Here is a 22013-nt window from a genome sequence, read left to right as displayed (position 1 = left end):
GTACAAGTATGCCGAACAAAAGGGGAGGCTCCTTGCATATCGCATGCGACTAGGGGGAATAGCTTTTACGGTTGGCTCAGTTTATAGCCCGAATGATCACCAGGATCGTTTCTTAGACTCAGTGTTGGTAGACGTCACGGCCTCTCCCGACCGCCATGTTATCCTGGGGGGGGACCTTAACATTGTTTTCGACTCTGCTATGGACAGGTCGGCGCAACGCTCCCCGCAGACGGGGGAACTTTCCCGCGCGGTGAAGGATCGGATTGTGGAGATGGATTTGCACGATCTCTGGCGCTCTCTGCACCCCACTGATAGGGACTACTCCTACTTTTCCCATGCGCACCGCACTTACTCGCGGCTGGATTACCTCCTGGTGAGTGGACCACTGTGCACTGCCGCCACAGCGGCGGACATTGGGGTCCTGTCTCTGTCCGACCATGCGCCAGTCTCCGGCGTTTTCAAGTGGCCGGGGGCCTCTCCCCATCGGGGGACGTGGCGCCTTCGCGATACCCTTTTACATAAGAAGTCTGTTGTGAAGCGCATAGGGGAGGTCATTCAGGCTTATCTGATTCACAATGGCAACTCTGACACGTCCCAAGCAACGCAGTGGGCGGCTTTGAAGGCGGTTCTCCGGGGGGAATTTATCTCCATCTCCTCTGCCGAAAATAAGGAACGGCAACGTAAGAGGGACGAACTGACTGCGCAGGTCCGGGAGCTCGAGCAGGTCCATCGCCGCACAGGGGCTCCGAGAGTTTGGAGGCAATTGAAAGCGGCGAGGAAGCTCTTATCGGCACTGGATCTTGATAGGGCGGAGTACGCCGCTTTACGTCTGAAGCATGCCTTTTACTCAGGGGGAGACAAGTGTGGTAAGCTCCTGGCCCACCGGCTTCGGGCCGCACAGCAGCGTAGTGTCGTGAAGGAACTGGTGGGCACGGACGGGGTTGTTGTTTCTGGTGACGCAGAAGTGGCGGAATCTTTTCGCAGCTTCTACGAAGCACTGTATACTGGGGAGCCCTCCTCGCCGCGAGACGCCGAGGACTATTTGGAGTCAGTGGCCCTCCCGGTGCTGGATCCCGCCCAGGCGGACTATCTAGAGAGGGACATCCATGTTGAGGAGGTCATCTCCGCTATAGCGCGACTGAAGCATGGTAAGGCCCCGGGCCCGGATGGCTACACGTCTTTGTTCTATAAGACCTTCTGCACCGCTGTGGCCCCAATCCTGACTCGGCTGTTTAATTCCTTCTCCGAGCCTGGCGCTATCCCACCGGACCTCCTGAACGCAACGGTATCGGTCATCCCGAAGCCCGGGAAGGACCGGGCCTTGTGTGGTTCGTACAGGCCCATCTCACTCTTAAATGTCGACCTCAAGCTCTATACGGGGATTCTGGCGTCCAGGCTTGGTCTACACCTACCGGGACTGGTGGAGGCGGACCAGGCTGGCTTCGTACCCGGTAGACAGACGGTGGACAACACCAAGAGGGTGACGCATGTACTAGAGAAGGCCTCGCGTATCCCGGGGGAGCGAATGTTGCTATCAGTTGATGCGGAGAAGGCCTTTGACAGAGTTCATTGGCCGTACCTCGAGCTGGTTCTCAGGAAACTGGGTATCGGCGAGAAGTTCCGCACCATGGTCTTCAACTGTTACAAAAGTCCCTCGGCGTCGGTGCGGGTCAATGGGTGTAGCTCCGGTAGTTTTGCCATCGAACGCGGTACGAGACAGGGTTGTCCCCTCTCGCCGCTTTTGTTCGCCCTCTACATGGAGCCGTTTGCTCAGAGGATCCGCAACGACCCGGACGCCATTGGGGTCAAGATGGGCCAATATGTCTACACGGTCAGCCTTTACGCGGACGATGTCCTGCTGACCCTAGACGACCCCAAGAGGTCACTCCCTGCTTGCGTCCGGGAACTGGACGCCTTTGCGCGTGTGGCCGGCTTTAAAATGAATATGAGCAAGTCGGTGGCGTTGGATGTGTCACTGGCGGCGGATACCAGGAGAGACCTTCAGCGCCTTTTTCCCATGCAGTGGTCCTCGTCTACGGTGCCATACCTGGGGATCTTGCTCGCGCCCACACTGCCTGAAATGGTGACAGCCAATTACACTTCCCTCGGCAGGAAGATCAAGGAGGAACTTGGCCGCTGGAGCAAGGGCCTGCTGTCGTGGCTGGGCCGCATCGCGGCGGTTAAGATGACGGTGCTGCCCCAGATTCTGTACCTCTTTCGCGCTCTGCCTCTCCAGCCCCCTGTAGGCTGGATACGGCAAACGCAGGCTGACATCTCCCGCTTCGTTTGGCAAGGCCGCAAGCCGCGGATGAAGAGGGTTCTCTCCACGCTCGCTCCGGAGGCGGGGGGTCTTGGCATCCCGGACCTCCGTAAGTACTTTCAGGCGGCGCAATTGCGATATCTGGTGGAGTGGAGCAGATGGGAGTCCGACAAACACTGGCTTTTTCAAGACCAGGCGGTGGCGGGCCGCACCCTCCAGGAGGTTCCGTTCTTACGCCGCGCGCATCGCCCTGCTAATCTCTACGCCTCTTTTGTTACGCGAGTCCCCCGGAGGGTGTGGGATGCGGTTTGCGAAACTCATGACCTGACCACCTTTCCCTCGCCGTTCACACCCATAGTGGGTAACCCGGACTTTGCCCCAGGGATGGAGCCGGGAGCCTTTTCCCATTGGGTGAGCACGGGCTGTAGGGCGCTTTTCCAGATCTACGGGCCGGACGGCGTGATTCCTTTCCAACAACTTCGACAGGAATTCGGCCTGACGGAGATGGACAGACTGCGCTATATGCAGGTCCGACACTGGGCTCTCCAACCCCAGGTTCGCGACACCGCTGCTCGCCAAATCACATCATACGAGCGGTGGTTGGTGACCCGGACCTCGGACGCCAAGCTAATTACCGATTTGTATAAATTCCTTCAGCCCCCGACGTTCCACTATCATAATCCGGGGAGGGAGCGCTGGCACAGAGAATTGGGTAGGACACTCAGCCATAAGGAGTGGGACAAAATTGCATATCGGGCGCGGCACTCAGCATACCACACGGGACTTACGGAGACCTTCACTAAGGTGTCTACTTATTGGTACTACACCCCGGAGAGGCTGTATGAAATGCACAGACACACTGACAAGGGGTGCTGGCGGGGATGCGGACAGGAGGGTACCCTCTCACACATTCTTTGGGCTTGCCCGGTGCGGACCGCTTATTGGAAGGAGGTCTTGGATGAGGTGGATAGGCACTTTGAGATTGAGCTGCCGCGCTTCCCAGCGTATGTTTTGTTAGGCCTTCCCAATGATCTCATGTACCCGTTGAAGTCCCGCAGGGGTAGACAGATTGCAATTGCGCTAGGCTCCGCGGTCCAGAATATTCTTGTCCACTGGCGCACCACCACTGTCCCCTCCATTACGGGTTGGTTACATAGGCTCTGGCAGGTGTTGGGTATGGAGAAGATGTCGCTTACAGTGGCTGGGGATGTGGATCAATTTGAGGAGCTATGGCAACCCTTCCTAGCACTACTGTCCACGGAATTCCGGGAGCTCACCTGCCCGAGGTACCTTCGACTTCTCAGGCTGACGCCGCCGGCGACCCCGGTGGATTAGACAGCACAGGGGACAGGATCTTAGGGGATGGGGGGTGGGCTGCTTGGGGCGGGTTATCCTATTGCGGGGCCATCGGACGGGGGAGTTGGGGTGTTGTTTTCTTTTTTCTTCCTTTATTGGGGGTGGGGGGATCGGAGGGGCTGGGTGTGCTTTGATGAATCACTGATGGCTATCCGCGCTCGGCTCTGGATGGGGTGTTGAGGTGCACGCGAGGGTTACTCAGATTGCTTATTTGCCTTACATTTGTTGTATTTTTCTTCTGGACCACTGGACTACTTTTCGCCAACGCTCCTGAGATGCGCTACTTCCTTATTATACTGTATGTAACCTTAACCTCCTATTCCCCTTCCCCATGTTTCTTTTTTCTTAATAAAAATGCATTAAACCTAAAATGACAGTCGCGGCCATTAGATGTGCAAGAATAGGAGGCCGGTCGTTCCGTTACCTAGCCCCGAAGGCTTGGAACTAACTACCACTCTCCTTAAGACAGGCTCCTAGTCTTCTTGCTTTTAGGAAATACCTTAAAACGTGGCTTTTCACCAAATAATTATTTTTCCTTTTTCTGTCTGCATTTTAGTTGTTATGTTGTTGTTTCACTTGCTGATATTCTTCGCCAAAGCGCCGGGATGCTCCTCGGAGTAGCCGAGCACTATAGAAGAAATAAATTAACATAACATAACAGGCCATATTCCCGACCCTATTCCCCCCCTTACCAAAATGTTGTAAAAAAGGTAACCAAAATCTGTGCTTTTTCCTTTTCTGATCCATAGAGTCTAGTTTAGCAAAATATCTCATAGCTTTCACCCATTCCAGAAGTGTTGGGGATATAGGCGACACCCATAATTTACAGATTTCTCTGCGGGTAAGCAAAACTCCATAAAACACCAACGTAACATGGTCATTAATATTCTTATTCTGCAAATCATATCTTCCAGTATTAATTAGTTCAGGGCTTACCTCAATATTCAGATCAACTATCCGTGACAAGCTTTTACTTACTGCATTCCCAGAACTCCCCAATGCTTGGACATTTGGCGGGTGGGAGGTGGGGGGGGGGGGAGAAAATATCAAAAATGATCCTCAGTAGCATATTTGCCACCTGGTTAATAAGGGTATTTTGTTTGGTAATTGATGAGTGGGGTTAGTGCTATGGAGCTGAAATTCCTGTTGTGGAATGTTAACAGCTTAGGTGTAAGGTCTAGGAGACGGCTAATTCTAAAATATTTAGAGGACTCATTGGCACATATAGTTATTTTACAAGAGACGCATTTGACTGCCACCGAGTGCAAGGACATTTTTGGAACTCAAAGGTGGGTTGCACATTTTTGTTATACACCTCAGACGATAGTTACAAAAGTGGTGGCGATTTTTGTTAGGCAAGCAGTGCAATTTTATTTTGAATCTATGGCAGCAGATCCTAGAGGGAGGTGGTTGATCTTACAGGGGAAAAGCTTACTATCACAGGATATTAAGAGCTAAATCAAGATAATGTGGGACCCTTGGATACACTGGCTAGTGAACTCTAAATTTTTCGGGCAAGATCATTATAGCAGGTGATTTCAACACGGTCATGGAGAATAATTTAGATCGTTCAGGCAAGAGAGGACAGAGTAATGTGAAAATGTCTAACAAAGCAAGGCTGCTGCTGACTCAGTTTGGTTTATGTGATATATGGCGGGTAAAATCTGGCCTACAGCTCGGATATACATATTATAACCGAAAATATAATCATAAATCTCGAATTAATTATTTTTTACTGGACTTGAGATTAATGGATCAGCTAATAAGCACTAACCATATAGGCGCTCACATCTCAGACCACTCTGCTATAACTTTAAACTTGAGCTTTAAGTTAGACAGGGTGGATTCAGCCTGGAGGTTAGATCGTACCCTCCTCCTAGATCAGGAATGTTTGAAAGTGGTAAGGGAGGAATTAGAAGTTTTTTTAGAGGTTAATCTGGGTTCAGTTAAGCTTGAGACAGTATGGGAAACCTGCAAAGCATTTTTGAGAGGTAGGCTGGGAGCTATGGGTGCGAGGAAGCTCAGAGAATATTATAAAGTGGTCTCAGATTTGGAAGAGAAGATCCGTCACAATGAAGCTAAGATTATTGCCGAGGGGGAACCTAAAATAATGGATCAGGCAATGATTGATTTAGTAGGGCTGAAATCAGACCTGGTAGCGGTTCTGGCCCACAGAATTAAGGAAAAGTGGGAAGCTAGTAATCTGGCACCCTTTAGTTATGAGGAAGGGTGCAGTAAATTACTAGCTTGGAAGGCGAAGAAGGATCAGGTACGCAACTTTATTAAGGAAGTAAAAAGCCCCGATACAGATATTCTAATCACAGAAAGCAGAGAAATTGCAGAGGCTTTCTTTGATTACCTTTCAAAGGTCTATAAGGAGGACCTAGATTCAGAGCTCCCGGACATCAGGGAGTGGCTGCAGTTAGTAAACCCACTTCCAGCTCAGTTTAAACAGATTTTGAACACTGAAATATCTTTAACGGAAGTGGAAAAGGCCATAAAGTCTGCTAAGGGAGACAAGGCTCCGGGTCCAGACGGGCTTCCGTCATAAGTATATAAATCTTTGATAGGATTAATTGCACCAGTATTACATAATTTATTTAACAGTATTTTTCAAGGTCAGGCAGTCATGCCCGAATCCTGGAATGAGGCGGTTACTGTCTTAATTCCAAAACCGGGAAAATCCCCTAAATATCTTGATTCATATAGGCCAATATCACTACTAAACTGTGACTACAAATTCTTTGCAAAAATTATGGCAGACAGGTTAAGTTTGGTGATCTCAAAATTAGTGCAGGATGATCAAAAAGGATTTATTAGGGGCAGGTTCTTGAAGGAACTCACCTTTTCATTAATTTTCATTAATTGGAGCTATTGATATGGCCACAGCCTATAACCTCCCGCTGGCTGTAATAGTACTTGATGCCGCTAAGACCTTTGACTGAGTCGACTGGTCCTTTTTGAAAGCTCTTTTTGAAAGCTCTCATAGGTCACCTTGAGATAGGGACGAGTTTTACCAGCGCTCTATTATCTTTATATTGTTCTCCCACCTCCAAGACACTGGTAAACGGAATTTTAACACAATCCATTAAGGTGAAGCGCGGCACACGGCAAAGATGTCCCCTATCTCCACTATTATTTAATTTATATATAGAACCGAACCACTAACATGCAAGATTAGGAATGCAGATACCATACCACCGTTTGTTGTAGAGGGATAGGAGAAAAAAATAGGTCTTTACGCAGCTGATATTATTATTTACACCCCGAATTTGCAGCAATCATTGCAAAGTTTATTTGAACTCACGAAAGAATTTGGTCAAGTCTCTGGCTACGAAATTAACGAGGACAAGACTGAAATTATGTCCTGGAACTTAGATTCACAAGGCATCTTATGTAAAAAGGAGATGTGTTATTTGGGGGTAAGGATCACGCATAATATTTCAGAATTAACAAGAATTAATTTTATGAGGATAAAAAAAGAAATAGGTTCTATACTGCGTGGCTGGGGGCATTTACCACTTACTCTATACGGCCGTACGAATCTGGTAAAGATGGTGATTTTGCCAAAAATGACTTTTTTGTTTGAGACAATCCCCCTGGCATTTAATAAGGATTGGTTTAAGAAGCTACAAAGTGAGATCTGCTCTTTTATTTGGGCATCGAAAGGGTCCCGTCTATCGTGGAAGAAGCTTAGAAGAAGATGGGCTGAAGATGGGCTAAAGGTGGACTGGCGGCTCCAGACTTTATGTTATATGCATGGGCTTTTCAGTTAAAGAACTTTAGAATATTACTGGGTGTCCCGATGGCCACAGCTATTGGAAATACGTTTTTGGCTATGCTTAAGAAAAGCAATTACAATGAGGACGTTTTTTTGTGTAAATTTTCTGATCCTAAGTTTTTCAAGAAAGTAAGACTGAAAATCTTACAGGAAGCGGCAGAGCTCTGGTATAAAATCAGGAGAGCTCTAAAAATTTCTTACTATGGATATAGGGCTCCCATTTGGGATGCCCCAGGCTCACCCCCCTGGTCTCAGGATGCATTGGCTATGCCGCTAAGAGCTGCAGGCTTACAGACTTGGGGTAATCTATTCCCGGACGGAAAATTGATTGATTGGGGACAGGGGGAAGCCACCTGGGGGAAAGGGTTTTCAAAATTCAAATATTTACAGGTACAAAGCTGGGCAAATCAAGTCTACAAAAAAGAAGTTGCTCTATGGTATTGGGCAATGTTGGAGATGGAGGATGGCCTGTTCCTGCTTCCAGAGGCTCTGTGGGGTGATTGCTTGCCGGACATCGCCACGGAAGATCAATGGCAAGTAACGATCACTATGCTATATAAAATAGTCAAGTTTGCAAATTTAAGGTGAAATCTTTTGTTCACTATCCACAGAGCATATTGGTCTCCCCGTAGACTCTCGAAATTCAAGGCTGGCGGCTTGGTGGAATGTCCTAAATGCAGAAGTATCAACGTAGATGACCGCATCGTTTTTGTCTCAAAATGTTCGACTAAGTCAAAAAATAATTCTCAAAAGATGGGAATTACTTTCACAGGAACCAGAATTTGGGTCTTCATTCGTGCAACCACCATTGTTTGCATACACCAGGAGTTCAAACCTTTAAGAACTATTGACTAACAAACATACAGCTATTGAAACCAACCATACTGGCATGAAAAATTGTCACAACTGTGTACACTACAATAACGTCATGCAACAAACATCCATCAGTCATCCTAGGACAGGAACCAAAATCCAACTTAATCACTCATCCGATTGCAACACTACAAACGTTATATACTGCATTAAATGTCCATGCGGCCTGCTATACGTAGGCAAAACGGAAAGAAAAATTAAAATCGGAATCGGCGAACATAAAAGCATGATCAGAAACAAAAATACCAACTCCAAACTGGTTGTTCACTGAATGGGTCATAATATCGCTCAGGTTCGGTTTACCATCATAGAGAAAGTATATATCAAAGAAGGAATGGACAACAGTAAAAAACTCTCTCAAAGAGAAGTATTTTGGACTCAAAAAATTATGAACAATGATGCCAGACGGCTTGAATGATAAAATTGACCTCAGTTGCTTTTTATAAACATCAGACATTATGTCTCTTTCACATATAACTTCATCAACATATTCCCTCTAGTTCACTATTTCAGGTTTTCTTGGAACAGTTTCCACATCTTTAGTGCACAAAATTTTTCCCCACACACCAATTTTTGTTATGTTAGCCAAGGTTTATAATATATGGAAAGTTGTCTGTGTCACTGCAAAGCATGGATTATTACTCTGATCATGTACTCTGTTTCTACAAAAAAAAGAACTTCATTCATGCACCTTTTCTCTACTTTTCTATCTTTGGGCACTTGTTTGTGTGGTCTACGGTCTACTACCAACTTTGTCTTCTATTGCGGCATGTACATATCTTTATACAAACTTACTTTTTCTTATTAGGGTGCAGTTTGCACTTGAGCTGGCGGCCATCTTTTAATGATCATTGTAGCATTCTTTACACTATCAGAGTTTTCATTTGGTTTTTATCCGTAGTATTTGATGCTTTTTGGGCACATGTTATTTTCTACTGATAGGATTGCTGCTTTGCGTGTATTTTCTTTCACATCCTGCACTGACATTTGTATCTCGCCACTTTGGTATTTCAGTCCGTTTACACTTTCTTTGAAGCTAGACATGTGACCGAGCCAGGCGCTCCTTTTTAGGTTTCGCCTAGCGGAAGCTGCGCTCTGCGCAGCTTTTCCGCGCAGGCGAAATCCTGTTGAGAACCGTAGTGTGGCTTTTGTTCGGCCCTCGTCCTTGATTGGCTGGCTCCGTAAACGGAGCCTTGCCATTGGACGAGGGGCCTGTCCGTCAATGCCGGACCAGACACGGGGGCGTTCCCGACATTCTTTGGCTTTTGCCGACGTCACGCGACGCCGGGAACGCCCCCGTGTCTGGTCCGGCATTGCCGGCACCAAGGTATTGTTGATATCCCCCGCGGTGCGAGCCGCCCCTTCCCGCTGACTCGCACCGCTCTGTGTCTCTCTGCCTGCCTGCAGCTCCGCGCTGCGAGAGCGCTCCAGCCCCTCCCGCTGGAATCCTTTAGCGGTCGGGTCCAGCAGGCTGCAAACGAAGCCCCCGCCCGCGTGACTGAGGCGGCGCTGGGTCCTTGGGCCTTCCCTCCCCCTGGATAGCCCTGAGGTCGGTGGTTCCCCCCCGAGTGGGTCCTGTAGACCAGGGGGGCCATCCGCTCTACAAGACCCGACCGGGCCGATCGCGTATCACGCGGGAAGCGTGAGACTTGTTTTATGTCTGACGGGCTTGTTCACGATCGTCAAATACAAAATCTGCGTCTACAGGTTTATGCTCAGTTATTGAATGAACCCTCCCAGTTGACTCTATAATCTCGATAGGAGCTGTCTTTGTGTGAGTGGGTGGGGGCTCAGAGCTGTCACACAGGGGAGAGACTCCCCGCTGGGGACTGAGTGCAGATAGTTTGGAGGCGGAGTGCTGACAGTGCCGGAGTTAGCTTTGACACAGGTGGGAGCCGTGGAACGGGACCTGTGGGAGTGGCTGAGGGCTGGGAGCTGTCATCCGGGAGAGGGTCGGAGACTCGGAGTAATGTGTCCGGCAACGGAGAGTCCCAGTACAGGACGGAGCTTTGATACAGGCAGGAGCTGTCTAACAGCATCTCTTAGGGGATGTTTGAGGGCGGTGCTATAGCTGTCCCATGCGGAGAACGGAGTCCTGCGTACAGGAGGCTGGGACAGACGCCGGGAGGAGCTCAGCTGTCTAAGAGTGAACCTGCCAGCGGGGGGCGAGTGGTGAGAGCTGAAGCGTCACCGGGGAGAGTCCTCTGTGCAGGAGGGAGTGCTCTCCTAGGACAGAAATAGTTAATCTCGGCGAGCAGCGCCGCGGAGGGGGAGTGGCTCGGGCAGTTTTTTTTCAGTGACGGAGAGTCCTGCGTTTGGAAGGGAACGGATCTTGGATGCAGATAGGAGCTGTCTTTGTGTGAGTGGGTGGGGGCTCAGAGCTGTCACACAGGGGAGAGACTCCCCGCTGGGGACTGAGTGCAGATAGTTTGGAGGCGGAGTGCTGACAGTGCCGGAGTTAGCTTTGACACAGGTGGGAGCCGTGGAACGGGACCTGTGGGAGTGGCTGAGGGCTGGGAGCTGTCATCCGGGAGAGGGTCGGAGACTCGGAGTAATGTGTCCGGCAACGGAGAGTCCCAGTACAGGACGGAGCTTTGATACAGGCAGGAGCTGTCTAACAGCATCTCTTAGGGGATGTTTGAGGGCGGTGCTATAGCTGTCCCATGCGGAGAACGGAGTCCTGCGTACAGGAGGCTGGGACAGACGCCGGGAGGAGCTCAGCTGTCTAAGAGTGAACCTGCCAGCGGGGGGCGAGTGGTGAGAGCTGAAGCGTCACCGGGGAGAGTCCTCTGTGCAGGAGGGAGTGCGCACACGGAAGAGAGCTGGTTAACTGCCTCTTGTGTGGTTCATTCGGCGCGAATAGGACTGGGCCAGGTACGGGTTGGCCTTAGTGTGAGATTAACCACTCAGTAACTAGCACTGGGGACCGGTGTCCCGCGTGCGAGCGGACAATTTGCTTTTCATACTGGTTAGCTGGTGCACTGATAACATGGGTTACAGCCCTCAGTAGCTTCTCATTAGAGGCCCTCTGGTGTGAACCCGATGCCTTCCTGCCGCCAGTGGCACCCCTGTTTGCGAGCTAAACCCTCCGATAGCTTCCTTAGCGCTACCCCTGGCACGAGCTCACTCACTCAAAGGTCTTGTGGCGCCCCAGTGTGGAACTAAATATTCCGTACTTTTTTGAGACTGGCGGTGCACCGCTACCTCTGCATGTGGGATTAAACACTCATTGGCTTCCAGTGCCTCGTGGCAGCTGTTGGTGATGCAATCATTCAGTACGGTTTGGTGTCGGCGGTACCCCTATGCGTGGCTCACAGTGCTGTGGAATATGAGTGGTGCACCGCCACCCCCAGCGTGCCCTCAGTCACCCATTGCTTCCCGTGGGTTATAGCAGCATGGTCTGGAGCTAAGCAGCGGGCACTTCCTGGATATCAGTGGTGCACGAGCGCACCCAGACCCAGAGAGAGCCGCAGCGCGCCCCTTGACATCCGCCTCAGTGCCTCCACGGCCAACAAGCCACTGAATCCCCGGCGATTCCAGCATTGGACTGACTCTCAGCTCGAAGGCTAGCCTCTCTTTTTTCTAGATGGACGTTTCAGTGCTAGGTCGCCCAAGGGCCTACATACAAATAAAATAAAAACGAAAAATGAAATAATTACAAAAAACAATACTGCACTGCACCTGACTTACTATGGAGGGAAACTCCTCATTGTCCTAAAATGACCCAAAACAATCCTTTGTATTCCCTTTCTAACATCGAAGGAGATTACTCAGACGAAGGTCGCCCTGACCTGTGCACGTATAACGTTTCAGACGACAGGACAGCTCGGAGTATCCGGGGTTTATTGCAGTGTCCTCTGTAGGTCACAGGATTCCAATCTTGGAGGGCCCGGCTGAGGTTTCCGTCTTCTTAGAGAGATACAATGTGCGCTATTCAGCTTTCTAACAAGCATTGTTTAGGCATTTTCGTATCTAGTGGATCTGAAGTGAATCGATAGTAATACAGATGATAGATCGATAAACACATTAAGGGTTGTTTTTTCTTTATCTCGCGCGTCTTCTTAAACTAGTCAAACCTAGCACATTGTTAACGACCCTTCATGACAAACCATCTGAAAAGCAAACCGTCTGTAGAGGTGCAGGTTTATTACCATCAGTCTGCAACTGTATTATGTGGGTCTGATATAAAAATGTTGCTATGGCCCTGTCAACTAGACACCTGACTATGAGGATTTGACACCTGCAACAGGTCTGTGCGTGACCAACTAACCAGATAGGATCAGGGGCCTATTTATTTATTGCATATTTAATCCCAGAATCTGTCTCTTGGCGCTATTCACAGAAATTAGATGTTTATTGTACCAAACTCAAAAGTACTAATTTTATCACCCTTTGTAGAGTGAAAGTTCTCCGGTCTCACCCAGGCAGGGTTTGCGACCTCTTCCTGCCGGGTTCTGCACCTGGAATTCTTTTTTGGTTTGTGCACTGACTGGCCCTCTAGCCATATATTGCACTGTACATTTCGTTGGAATGCATGCATGGAACGATGAACTTCCCTTGGGATGTGAGAGCTGTGTGGGCTGTGAGAGCTGTGTGGGCTGTGAGAGCTGTGTGGGCTGTGAGAGCTGTGTGGGCTGTGAGAGCTGTGAGAGCTGTGTGGGCTGTGAGAGCTGTGTGGGCTGTGAGAGCTGTGTGGGCTGTGAGAGCTGTGTGGGCTGTGAGAGCTGTGTGGGCTGTGAGAGCTGTGTGGGCTGTGAGAGCTGTGTGGGCTGTGAGAGCTGTGTGGGCTGTGAGAGCTGTGTGGGCTGTGTGGGCTGTGTGGCCTGTGTGGGCTGTGAGAGCTGTGTGGGCTGTGAGAACTGTGTGGGCTGAGAGAGCTGTGTGGGCTGTGAGAGCTGTTGGCAATGTAAATAACAATGCCATTTATTTATAAGTTAAAAAAAAAAAAAAGAAATGTCATGAGCAATGCCAATAACTCAAACTTTTCCAAAGGCGAAACCATTGCATTCTAAATGCTTGTTATGTTCATGCGTCGTGGATGAGGTGTTACTCGGGATTACAGCCACGGCGTTTAACGTCTCCCGGTAAGATTGAAACGTTGTTTTCAGTTTTATGGTTTATGCTCGTTGTACCCGCTCGTTTTAACTGCTTTCCAGCCAGTGTCACAGTATTTTCTCCGTTTTCTGCCGACTTTCTTTCAAACTTTGGTGATTGGTATTTGTTGAAATAAGGTATGTGGTTTACCGAGTTGTTTATCACGTTGGGGGCCCATGCGTGGCGATCTTTTTAGTGCATTTCATTGGTGTTTCTTGTACCTTTTTGCAGTATATAAAAAAAACCTCTATTCAATTCAGGTAATTTCACCCGCACACCTTGTGCTCCGCTTGTGTGGCACTTTGTTGTTGACCGTCATGTACTTATTCATTATTTTTTCATTTGTCAGCTGGGCTGTACAAACGCATCTTCCGTTTATCATTTATCTGATGTTCTTCATCATAGGTAATTTGTGTATTTTTATGTTGTAACTTTGGGGTTCAGCACTGCCCTTTCATTTTATCTCTCCACTTATTCACTGGCCTCTTCTGGTGATGGTTTCTTGCTGTTCTATATGAGGGGTTATGTTATTTTCAATCCCTGCATTTGGTAGCAATGAACATTTGGACTCAAAATGTATGGCATATTTCTGTACATAAGGTATTATATACATATTTTTGTGTTTTCTCTTCAATGTAGTGGCCCCCGAAGAAGTGACGTGATGTCCCAGGATGCATCGGGCCACCCTGAAATGCATTGTTTTGCACAAATTGAATTGCTCAGTTAAAATGTCAGCTAATTGAGAAAATGTTCATCACATCAATGTATGATGTATATTAAGGATGTTCTAATTTTGTATTTGGATTTTGAATTGTGCAAATAAACTACGATTTAATTGACAACTATCTTGTCTTGACTTTGCTTTGTTTGAATAAGGATTAACACAGGAATAGTCTCACAGAAATACACATAAGCTGTTTACATTTTTAGAAACTTTTGTACAGTAGTGCACACAGTTATTCAAGTGAGAGCTCGCTTGACACTTTTTGATGTAATTAAATTTAGCCACATGAGACGGACAACTTTTTGACTTACATGATAGGACTGCCGATTTATGACTGAATAAATCCAATTCACATGCAAATACGGAGTTTGGGCTCGGTTCTTTCGTTCTTTATGTGCAAAGGTATCCACGAAGGAAGCTGATATATATATATATATATATATATATAGTCTCACTAGCACCATCCAGAAAAACAGCCATTTTATGCATGACACTTGTTCATGTGTCCCTTTAGTTGTGCAATAAGAGACTGCAGTTGTCTGTATGCCTACAGGTCTCATGAATTGGTGTAATCGGAGACAGAGTGTTCAATGATCAGAAACTGGACCGTGAGATTTTAAGAAGCATTTGGTTGCATATCTGTTTTAGGCAACAGGAACATTTTCAGTGTAGTCAGATAGTTGAAGGGAGGCACCTGGCAGGAACTGCATGGATAGGCATTCCAAATGGCTTACTACAGCCTCAAATCAGTTTGTGGTACCACACCTTCTCCCTCGCAAGTTGCAGTGTGTCCAAAATCTAGAGTCTCTGTAAATAACTAGACACTAAAAAATAATAATTCTTATAAGGTGGTCTCATCTATATGAAGATGTATCAGGTGGACTATGCAGAAAGCGGGAATATCTACCTCAATTTCCGAGGAAAACTTGGGCCATGGAGCTACGGTTTCTAAATCTTTCATGCTGGAAGCAAGCCTGGAAGACATACTTAATGATGCAGGCTGGTCCATGGCAATAGTGCCTGGCACCTGTAACATTTAGTGGGGCAACCAACCACTAACCAGCAGCATGTCTTTAAGGCCAATGCCAAAGCTGTAAGTCATTGTTTGTTATAAACAGTGTAAATAACTAACCATAGCCGAGAGGTCGGACGTTGAAGTAGCAGTCTGTTACAATGGAAAAAATAAAAATGTACTTACCCATTCCGCTGGCTCATCTACTCCGGTCCTCTGCTTCAGTCCCTCGGCAAGTTGGCGTTGGTCTGCAGCAATCGAATTCTCCACACCAATCCAGACGGTGCTCTCATGCTCTTGATGATGTTAAGCAGCATGAGAGCAGCGCCAGGATTTGCTGCAGAGGGTGCCGTGCCACTCCCGCAGGTACTGGGGGCCTGTGCCAGCTCTCCACCCCGCTGTCTAGGACAGCAGGGTGGAGTGGTTGAAGGGCGGATGTCAGGCTGGCCATCGCCAGACAGCCAGCAAGCAAGCCTGGCATGGGCACTCTAAATTGGTAGAGTCAGCACCACTGCCCTGCTGCCAGTCAGCAGAAGTGGACCCGCCCCCAACACAGCTCGGGCTGGGGAAAGGGAAAAATAAAAAGGAAATACATTCATTTTATTTTTCACCTTTGTGTGCGGTCTGCAAGGGGGTGACATTCCTTCGCCCTAATGGTGGGAACCCTTGCTGGTCTATGGTTTGTGGGAACCCTTGCTGGCCTATGGTTGCTATCTTTAAAATGATTTACTTTAATAAGTTTGTGGATATGCTGACACTGGTGGTTAGTAAGCTTTGAACAAACATTATCCTCAACTCTGGTCCTGACACAGAATATTAGATTTACTAGCTTTCGTAAGAAGATATTTAAATTCTAGTACACGAAGGCGAGGACTATCCAGTCCAACGATCAAGGCTGGCTATAGCCCACTCTATACAAGAAAATCATACAATGGGTGGTCAGAGGCTTTTATGGTGTACTGAATAGGCATTCACTCATTTTATTCATGTTTATTGTCTAAGGAAGTTCAAATTAATTTTAAATAGAAGTATGACTGGCTTGTGGTAATTTATTTAAGGCTTAGTAAGTGATATGTTTTATAGGAACATGGAACATAGTTCATACTTTCTAATTGCAGGAAATGAAACTTTCACACCAAAATAATATGCCACAGAAGAAAATGGGGCATAAGTGTTGATAAGTGACTATAACTGACACTCTTGCTTATTACTGGTTGAAGCTTTTCATCTTCTTTCCCCAAAGGATGATGGTATCCATAGTTTGTTATTGTGTGCTAAAGACTGAGGTATAAATAAAAGTGAAGACATTTAAATCATTATGGTCGACTCTTTAATAGAATGGGAACTTTCCATTACGAAAGCAAGGAAATGTTATATTTAATGTTAAAAAACTGGTTGTAATTTGCATTATTTATTTTAGGGCAACAGTTGTGCTTTACAAATAGTTTAAACAAAGCTGATATTCACACATTAACTGACTTTCATTTTTTCCAACAAGAATTCCACTTTGTGCATTTCTACAACAGGAAATCAGAAGTTGTCAATTGGCAAAAAGAATAGAACTATATAGGTAAGTATTAAGTAAACAACCTGTAAGGTATTTTTCTCCAGGACATAGTACATGTGCGATGGTGTGCATCAGAAAGGTCATGCTTCCTTTACAGCTCCTGGTCTCTACCAGTACTTGCAGAACACTGGGTTATAGGACTCTTAATGGCGAGTTTGGCCTTATCACTGGACATCTGAATAATCAAACTCAAATTTCACATTTATAAATAAATATGTCTAAATCATCCAAAACATGTTCCAAGTAAAATAAGTGTAATATTCAGTTACCATAGTTCTGAAGCTTCCCAAATAATTCTGGAGTGATATACACCAGAGCAGCAAACGTTGCGTTCACAGCTTGATCAACAATAGAGCCGCCAACTATTTCAGACTTTGCCAGCTGCTTTCTACACGTCTCCAGCAGCCTTTTCAAATTCTCAGACTTAGGTCCACAGTACTCCTTGGTGGGATCTGAGTTTGCAAAGTCAATGAGAAAGTTACGACAATCGCCTGCATGTGACTTCATAGTCTGGAAATAAAATAACAATTTTAAAATGTATTTACATAACATACTTTTTCACTGCTGTTAACTCAAATGTTCTTGATATGGCTCTATCTAGGAGTGCTTTTAGCACCTATGCAGTTGTGCAAACGTTTTCATGTCACTGAACAGGTGATAACAGAAAAGTTTTAAGTATGGAAAGAGTTGATAAAAAAGAGCATTTACATGTCACCATGAAATTGACCTTAATAAGCAGAATCTCATTAAAAGGTTAGTAAAAGAATTAATGCAAAGATCCTCAAATAGCGCTACATGTGTGGTCTTTAAACATTATGAGCACTGCGTTACATGCCAGCATAAAGGGGAAATATTTGCTAAAATAGCCCGTTTTTCTTCCCCAGCCCACTATCAAACAGTTAGAAAATTTAGAAAACCTACATTTTACCACTTACATTGAAGCTTGGTGTAGTTGACATTGCTAAAATAATGGGCTGTGGTAGAAATTATGCTGATCTCGCTGAAATCAAATGAACTGTTTTAAGGTTCTCGAATAATATTAATTTCTGCAGAAGTGGCATCATATTCCCTCCGTATCCTGGCAAAAGCAAGGCATGCCAATACATCCCAGTTGAAGGTGCTTTGCAACTTAACCGAGTGCTACATAAACTGCATGACCGTAAAATCATTCATTATTATAACAGATAATCTTTGTAAATCAATTTGAAAATTAAGGCTACAATGTGGAATATCACTAATGAGCATATCATTTCAATATTCCATGGTTCAAAACATCAAAAAACTGCTTTACTCGATTTTAGTCCTATAAAATCACAAAAGCAGTCAAAATGTAAAAACATTTAAAATACATTTCCTATAATACAAAATGTACATAAATCAAGGATGCATTCATTTAGAGGAAGATTTAGTCTAACAGATATTACATTGAGGATAGATTTGTGTGATTAGAGCAGTCCTACGTAATTAAATACATTCTGTTCTGCAATCTAAAGAAGTTAAACATTAACACTTTTTCTAGCTCTCAGTATGCTTTTTAGAAAACCAGCCATAACTCCAATACAATAATCACTGTCTAGTAATTGTAAAAAAAAAAAAAAGCAGGTCGACATAGATTCTACCTCTCCTGAGGTAGAATCTGGGGAGATGGAAGCAATCTGGATCTTTCCTTAGTAAAAAATATGCTAAACAAAATCACATGAATAGATGATTGGGGGAAAGATCGTCGCAGGGGCATTGACATAGCTCTCTAGACCAGTTGTTCATCTCTGGGTAGCTAATCAGTCGATGAAATGTTTTGTTGTAAACGTATCTAGGACCCTAATTAAATATTCCCGATTCATGCTCTTATGTGGTAATAACAAATCATATCCTTATAAAGGCATAAGAATCATATCCATATTTAGTGATAGCCAATGCAGTCCAAATACGGCAAGGCTACTCCCCTAAACTCCTAGAAAGTACAACGCGTTCTTTAAACAAACCAAGCCTCCAGCAGCCCGGGAATTCACCCTGCTTTTGTTTTGATTTGTCCTAGAACACCTGAGAGTCCTGAAAGAACTGCCAGTTCTTAGTGACGTCTTATGTCCAACCTTACGTCAAACTCGGCACCTTCCAGGTATAAATATACCAGCATCTGCTTAAGCAAACACACGGTGGTTTGGAGCAGATCGGCTATCAACTTATCCGAAGCCCAGCTGATGAGTGCCGAAGGAAGCCGACCCTCCCATTGACGCACTGAGAGAGACGCTGCCTTTTCTCCTGCCGAGAAATCCAGCTCCAGTGTTTCCAATCACCCTCACGGGATGCTGGGAGATCGAGTCCTGAGAAAGAGATACAAGGCCTCCTTCATTCTATAACCAAGGTACGGAGCTGATTAGATCCTCAGAGAATTCATGATTCATATTCTTGGCAAAAATAACTTACGTAAACTGCAGCTCACTTACTCCTTCCCACGTACTAGGCTTAGGTTAGGTACACCGGGGTAGGCGTATCTTAGAAGCACCAGTTGAGCACGTTTAGTCAATGATTTTAAGTATGTATATATTTTATCCATTTTAAGTATCTTATGGCTCAGAAACCATATAAAAGCTTTTACAGTATTATTTCATAATACTTCTTTTACTGTACGCACTTTACTTCATGATAAGTATTGCAATTGTGGCAATTCATTTCTCTTGCATGAGAAAGAAGACTGCATCTGGAGTGGGTAAAAGGTTAATATCCGCCAGAACTTAGTAGGATGAGAATCCTATGTATTAGTTTTTGGTTTAGTCAACATTGAAGGATACAGTGTTCCAAAATATTGTGCACCTAATCTTTGCTTCCTTGAAACTTACTCTGCAAACTTTCTGTCAGTAAAAATATCAGATAGTGAGGAAGAAAGGGAGAGAGCTAAATTAGCAGCTCAACTCTTAGCGGAAGACACAAGCCTCCAAAATGAAGACCAGAATGCTATAATAATCCCGGTCAATATAAGAAAAACAATAACTATGAAACTTATAAAAAATGGAGTATCATCGAGAGGTGGTACGGTCATATTTGTGGTAGAGGCCCATAAATATCGGCAGACAGAGGTATTCTATTCCTGGATACATTTTCCAGCAGCACATGCTGTGAGACGCGAGTTCCACTACTACAAAATAGAGGAATCTCCAGAGGAATACGCCCCTTTCGAGGACGTTGAAATTCCATTAACATAGCAAGAGCACGAGCTCTGGTTTAAAGGCGCCCTAAAGCATCAAAATCACATTACCAGGCTCGGTCCACTAGGTAGACCAGGAGCCACATGGCCGGTTCTGGCCAACTATACACCACATCCTGACATTGAAAAAATGTCAAGCAAAGAACTTTTAGTTCAAATAAAAGAATTAACAAATGTATATACACAATATGTTCAATTGACGATTGACGGTACAACCTACCGCCAGAAATTAAAAGAAACAGATATAGCAGACCAACCTTTTGAACTTGCCAGAATAATTGAAAAATCCTATGAAGAACTAGGTAGAGATAGTTTGGGTGGGAAACCACTAAAACGCCAACTAACTGAAAATCCGCCATAAAAAACCTTTATCAAAAATAATCTCAATACTCCAAAAAAGAGGTGGGAGGGTAATAAACAAACCACTCCCAGAGAAAAACATTTCCAGTCCAGAGGAAGGTCTCCTCAACGAAGAGATAGATCTCCAGAACGAGGAGGCAAGTCTCCTCAAAGGGAGCCCTCTGAAAAAAGATACAACCTTAGAAATAGGGATAATTTGAGAAAACCTGACAGATATCAAGATATTGATACATGTCCCTCTCGATCTTTTCAGAATTCCTCACAGAAATCGGAAAGAAGAGGACGGTCAGAACACAAAGAAGAGCACGTCAAGTCCAAAGACAAGGAACCTGCTCATCAAAGTAAAAAATTACAATTTCCAAAAAAGAAGGTAGCCAGCATTAAAATAAAACATGCCGAGGATTCTGAGGACACAACTGAAAAACGGAGAGTGGGCCCAGACAATGCTAGACAGCGCAGCAGAAGTGACCATAGCTCGCAAGATCCTGATGGATCTTATGGAGACAGTGAACACGAATGAATACATTCAGGTGGAAACTGCAGACACCAGAGTTAGTGTGCCCCATAAAATATATGAAATAGCATTACGTATAGAAGGGGACAAAACTAGGAAGATAAGAGGTCTCTTTTGGGATAACTTATCTAAAGGCTATGATATCCTGCTAGCTGAGAAAGACTGCCCACCAGAGTTTGTCAGGAAGTGCCCACATGGCGAAGAAATGTTTATGCCTGCCTTCTCAAATCACATTCCAATTCATAAAAAATACACATTTGCTAGAAAATGAGCAGTGGCCCAAGCCCCTGCTTTATATAAAAATCATGTAGGATGGGATGAGGATTCTCCTACCATAAAATCCAGTTAAAAATTCAACCTACTGCACAGAAGCAGTATCCAGTTAAGCAAGAAGCTAAAAAACAAGTCAGAGAGATCTTAGATCAACTTGAATATCAGGGGGTGATTGAAACATGCACCTCACAAATGAAGAATCCTTTGTTTCCTGTCTCCAAGCCGGACGATTCATATCGTCTAGTTTTGGACTACAGACACCTAAACTCCTGCTGTAAAACCTTTGCAGTACAAAACTCACACAGTGCAGCACTAATGAATAACATTGTGCGCAAAAAATATAAAACCACATTAGACATTTCAAATGCTTTCTTCTGTCAAAACATAGCACCTGAAAGCAGGTATTTGACCGCTTTCTCCAGTATGGGGGCACAATGGCAATTTTGTCGTCTCCCACAGGGATTCAAGAATAGCCCAGGATTATTTTCAGCCAGGGTAACAGAGTTACTACAAATGTATGAATAGGAGTCATTATCTTATGTCGATGATATCTATCTTACAGACGATGACCTGGAGACACACTTGAAAAGAGTGAACACCATCATACTTGGGTTCGCATCTGAAGGGTATAAATTCAACTTTAAAAAGTCGTGAATTGCCCACCTAACAGTCCTATTTTTAGGATATGAATTATCAAATGAAGGCAAAAGCCTAGCAGACAACTTCTTAGAGACGTGTGCAGTACCACAAGCTCCAAAAACGCTGAAGAACGTACAATCAATTCTAGGTTTCCTGAATTTCTGAAGAACATACATTCTAAATTATGCAGAGAGGGTTAAACCTCTCTACGAATTCATAAAACCTGATTTCAAAGCAATTAATTGGACTCCGAAACACACAGAAATTTTACGATCATTACAAACAGACATGTTAACTAAAACAAAACTGCAAACACGCGCAAACGAACGCAACCTTGTAATCCGATACATCCCAGGAA

General features: G+C 45.4%; 1 protein-coding gene across 1 annotated transcript in view; it reads right to left on the bottom strand.

Moving 5' to 3' along the window:
* The window catches only part of ZZEF1 (zinc finger ZZ-type and EF-hand domain containing 1), a 1733356-nt gene that overhangs the window by 1015091 nt on the left and 696252 nt on the right, over positions 1–22013 (bottom strand). Inside the window, exon 26 of the mRNA XM_086954803.1 lies at positions 16937–17177. Within this exon, the coding sequence (XP_086810929.1) occupies positions 16937–17177 (241 nt within the window). The remainder of the gene's footprint in view (positions 1–16936; positions 17178–22013) is intronic.

The sequence above is a fragment of the Lissotriton vulgaris genome, chromosome 2_1 (assembly GCF_964263255.1).
Source record: "Lissotriton vulgaris chromosome 2_1, aLisVul1.2, whole genome shotgun sequence".
Classification (NCBI taxonomy): Eukaryota; Metazoa; Chordata; class Amphibia; order Caudata; family Salamandridae; genus Lissotriton; species Lissotriton vulgaris.
This window is presented reverse-complemented; position numbering and strand designations above follow the sequence as displayed.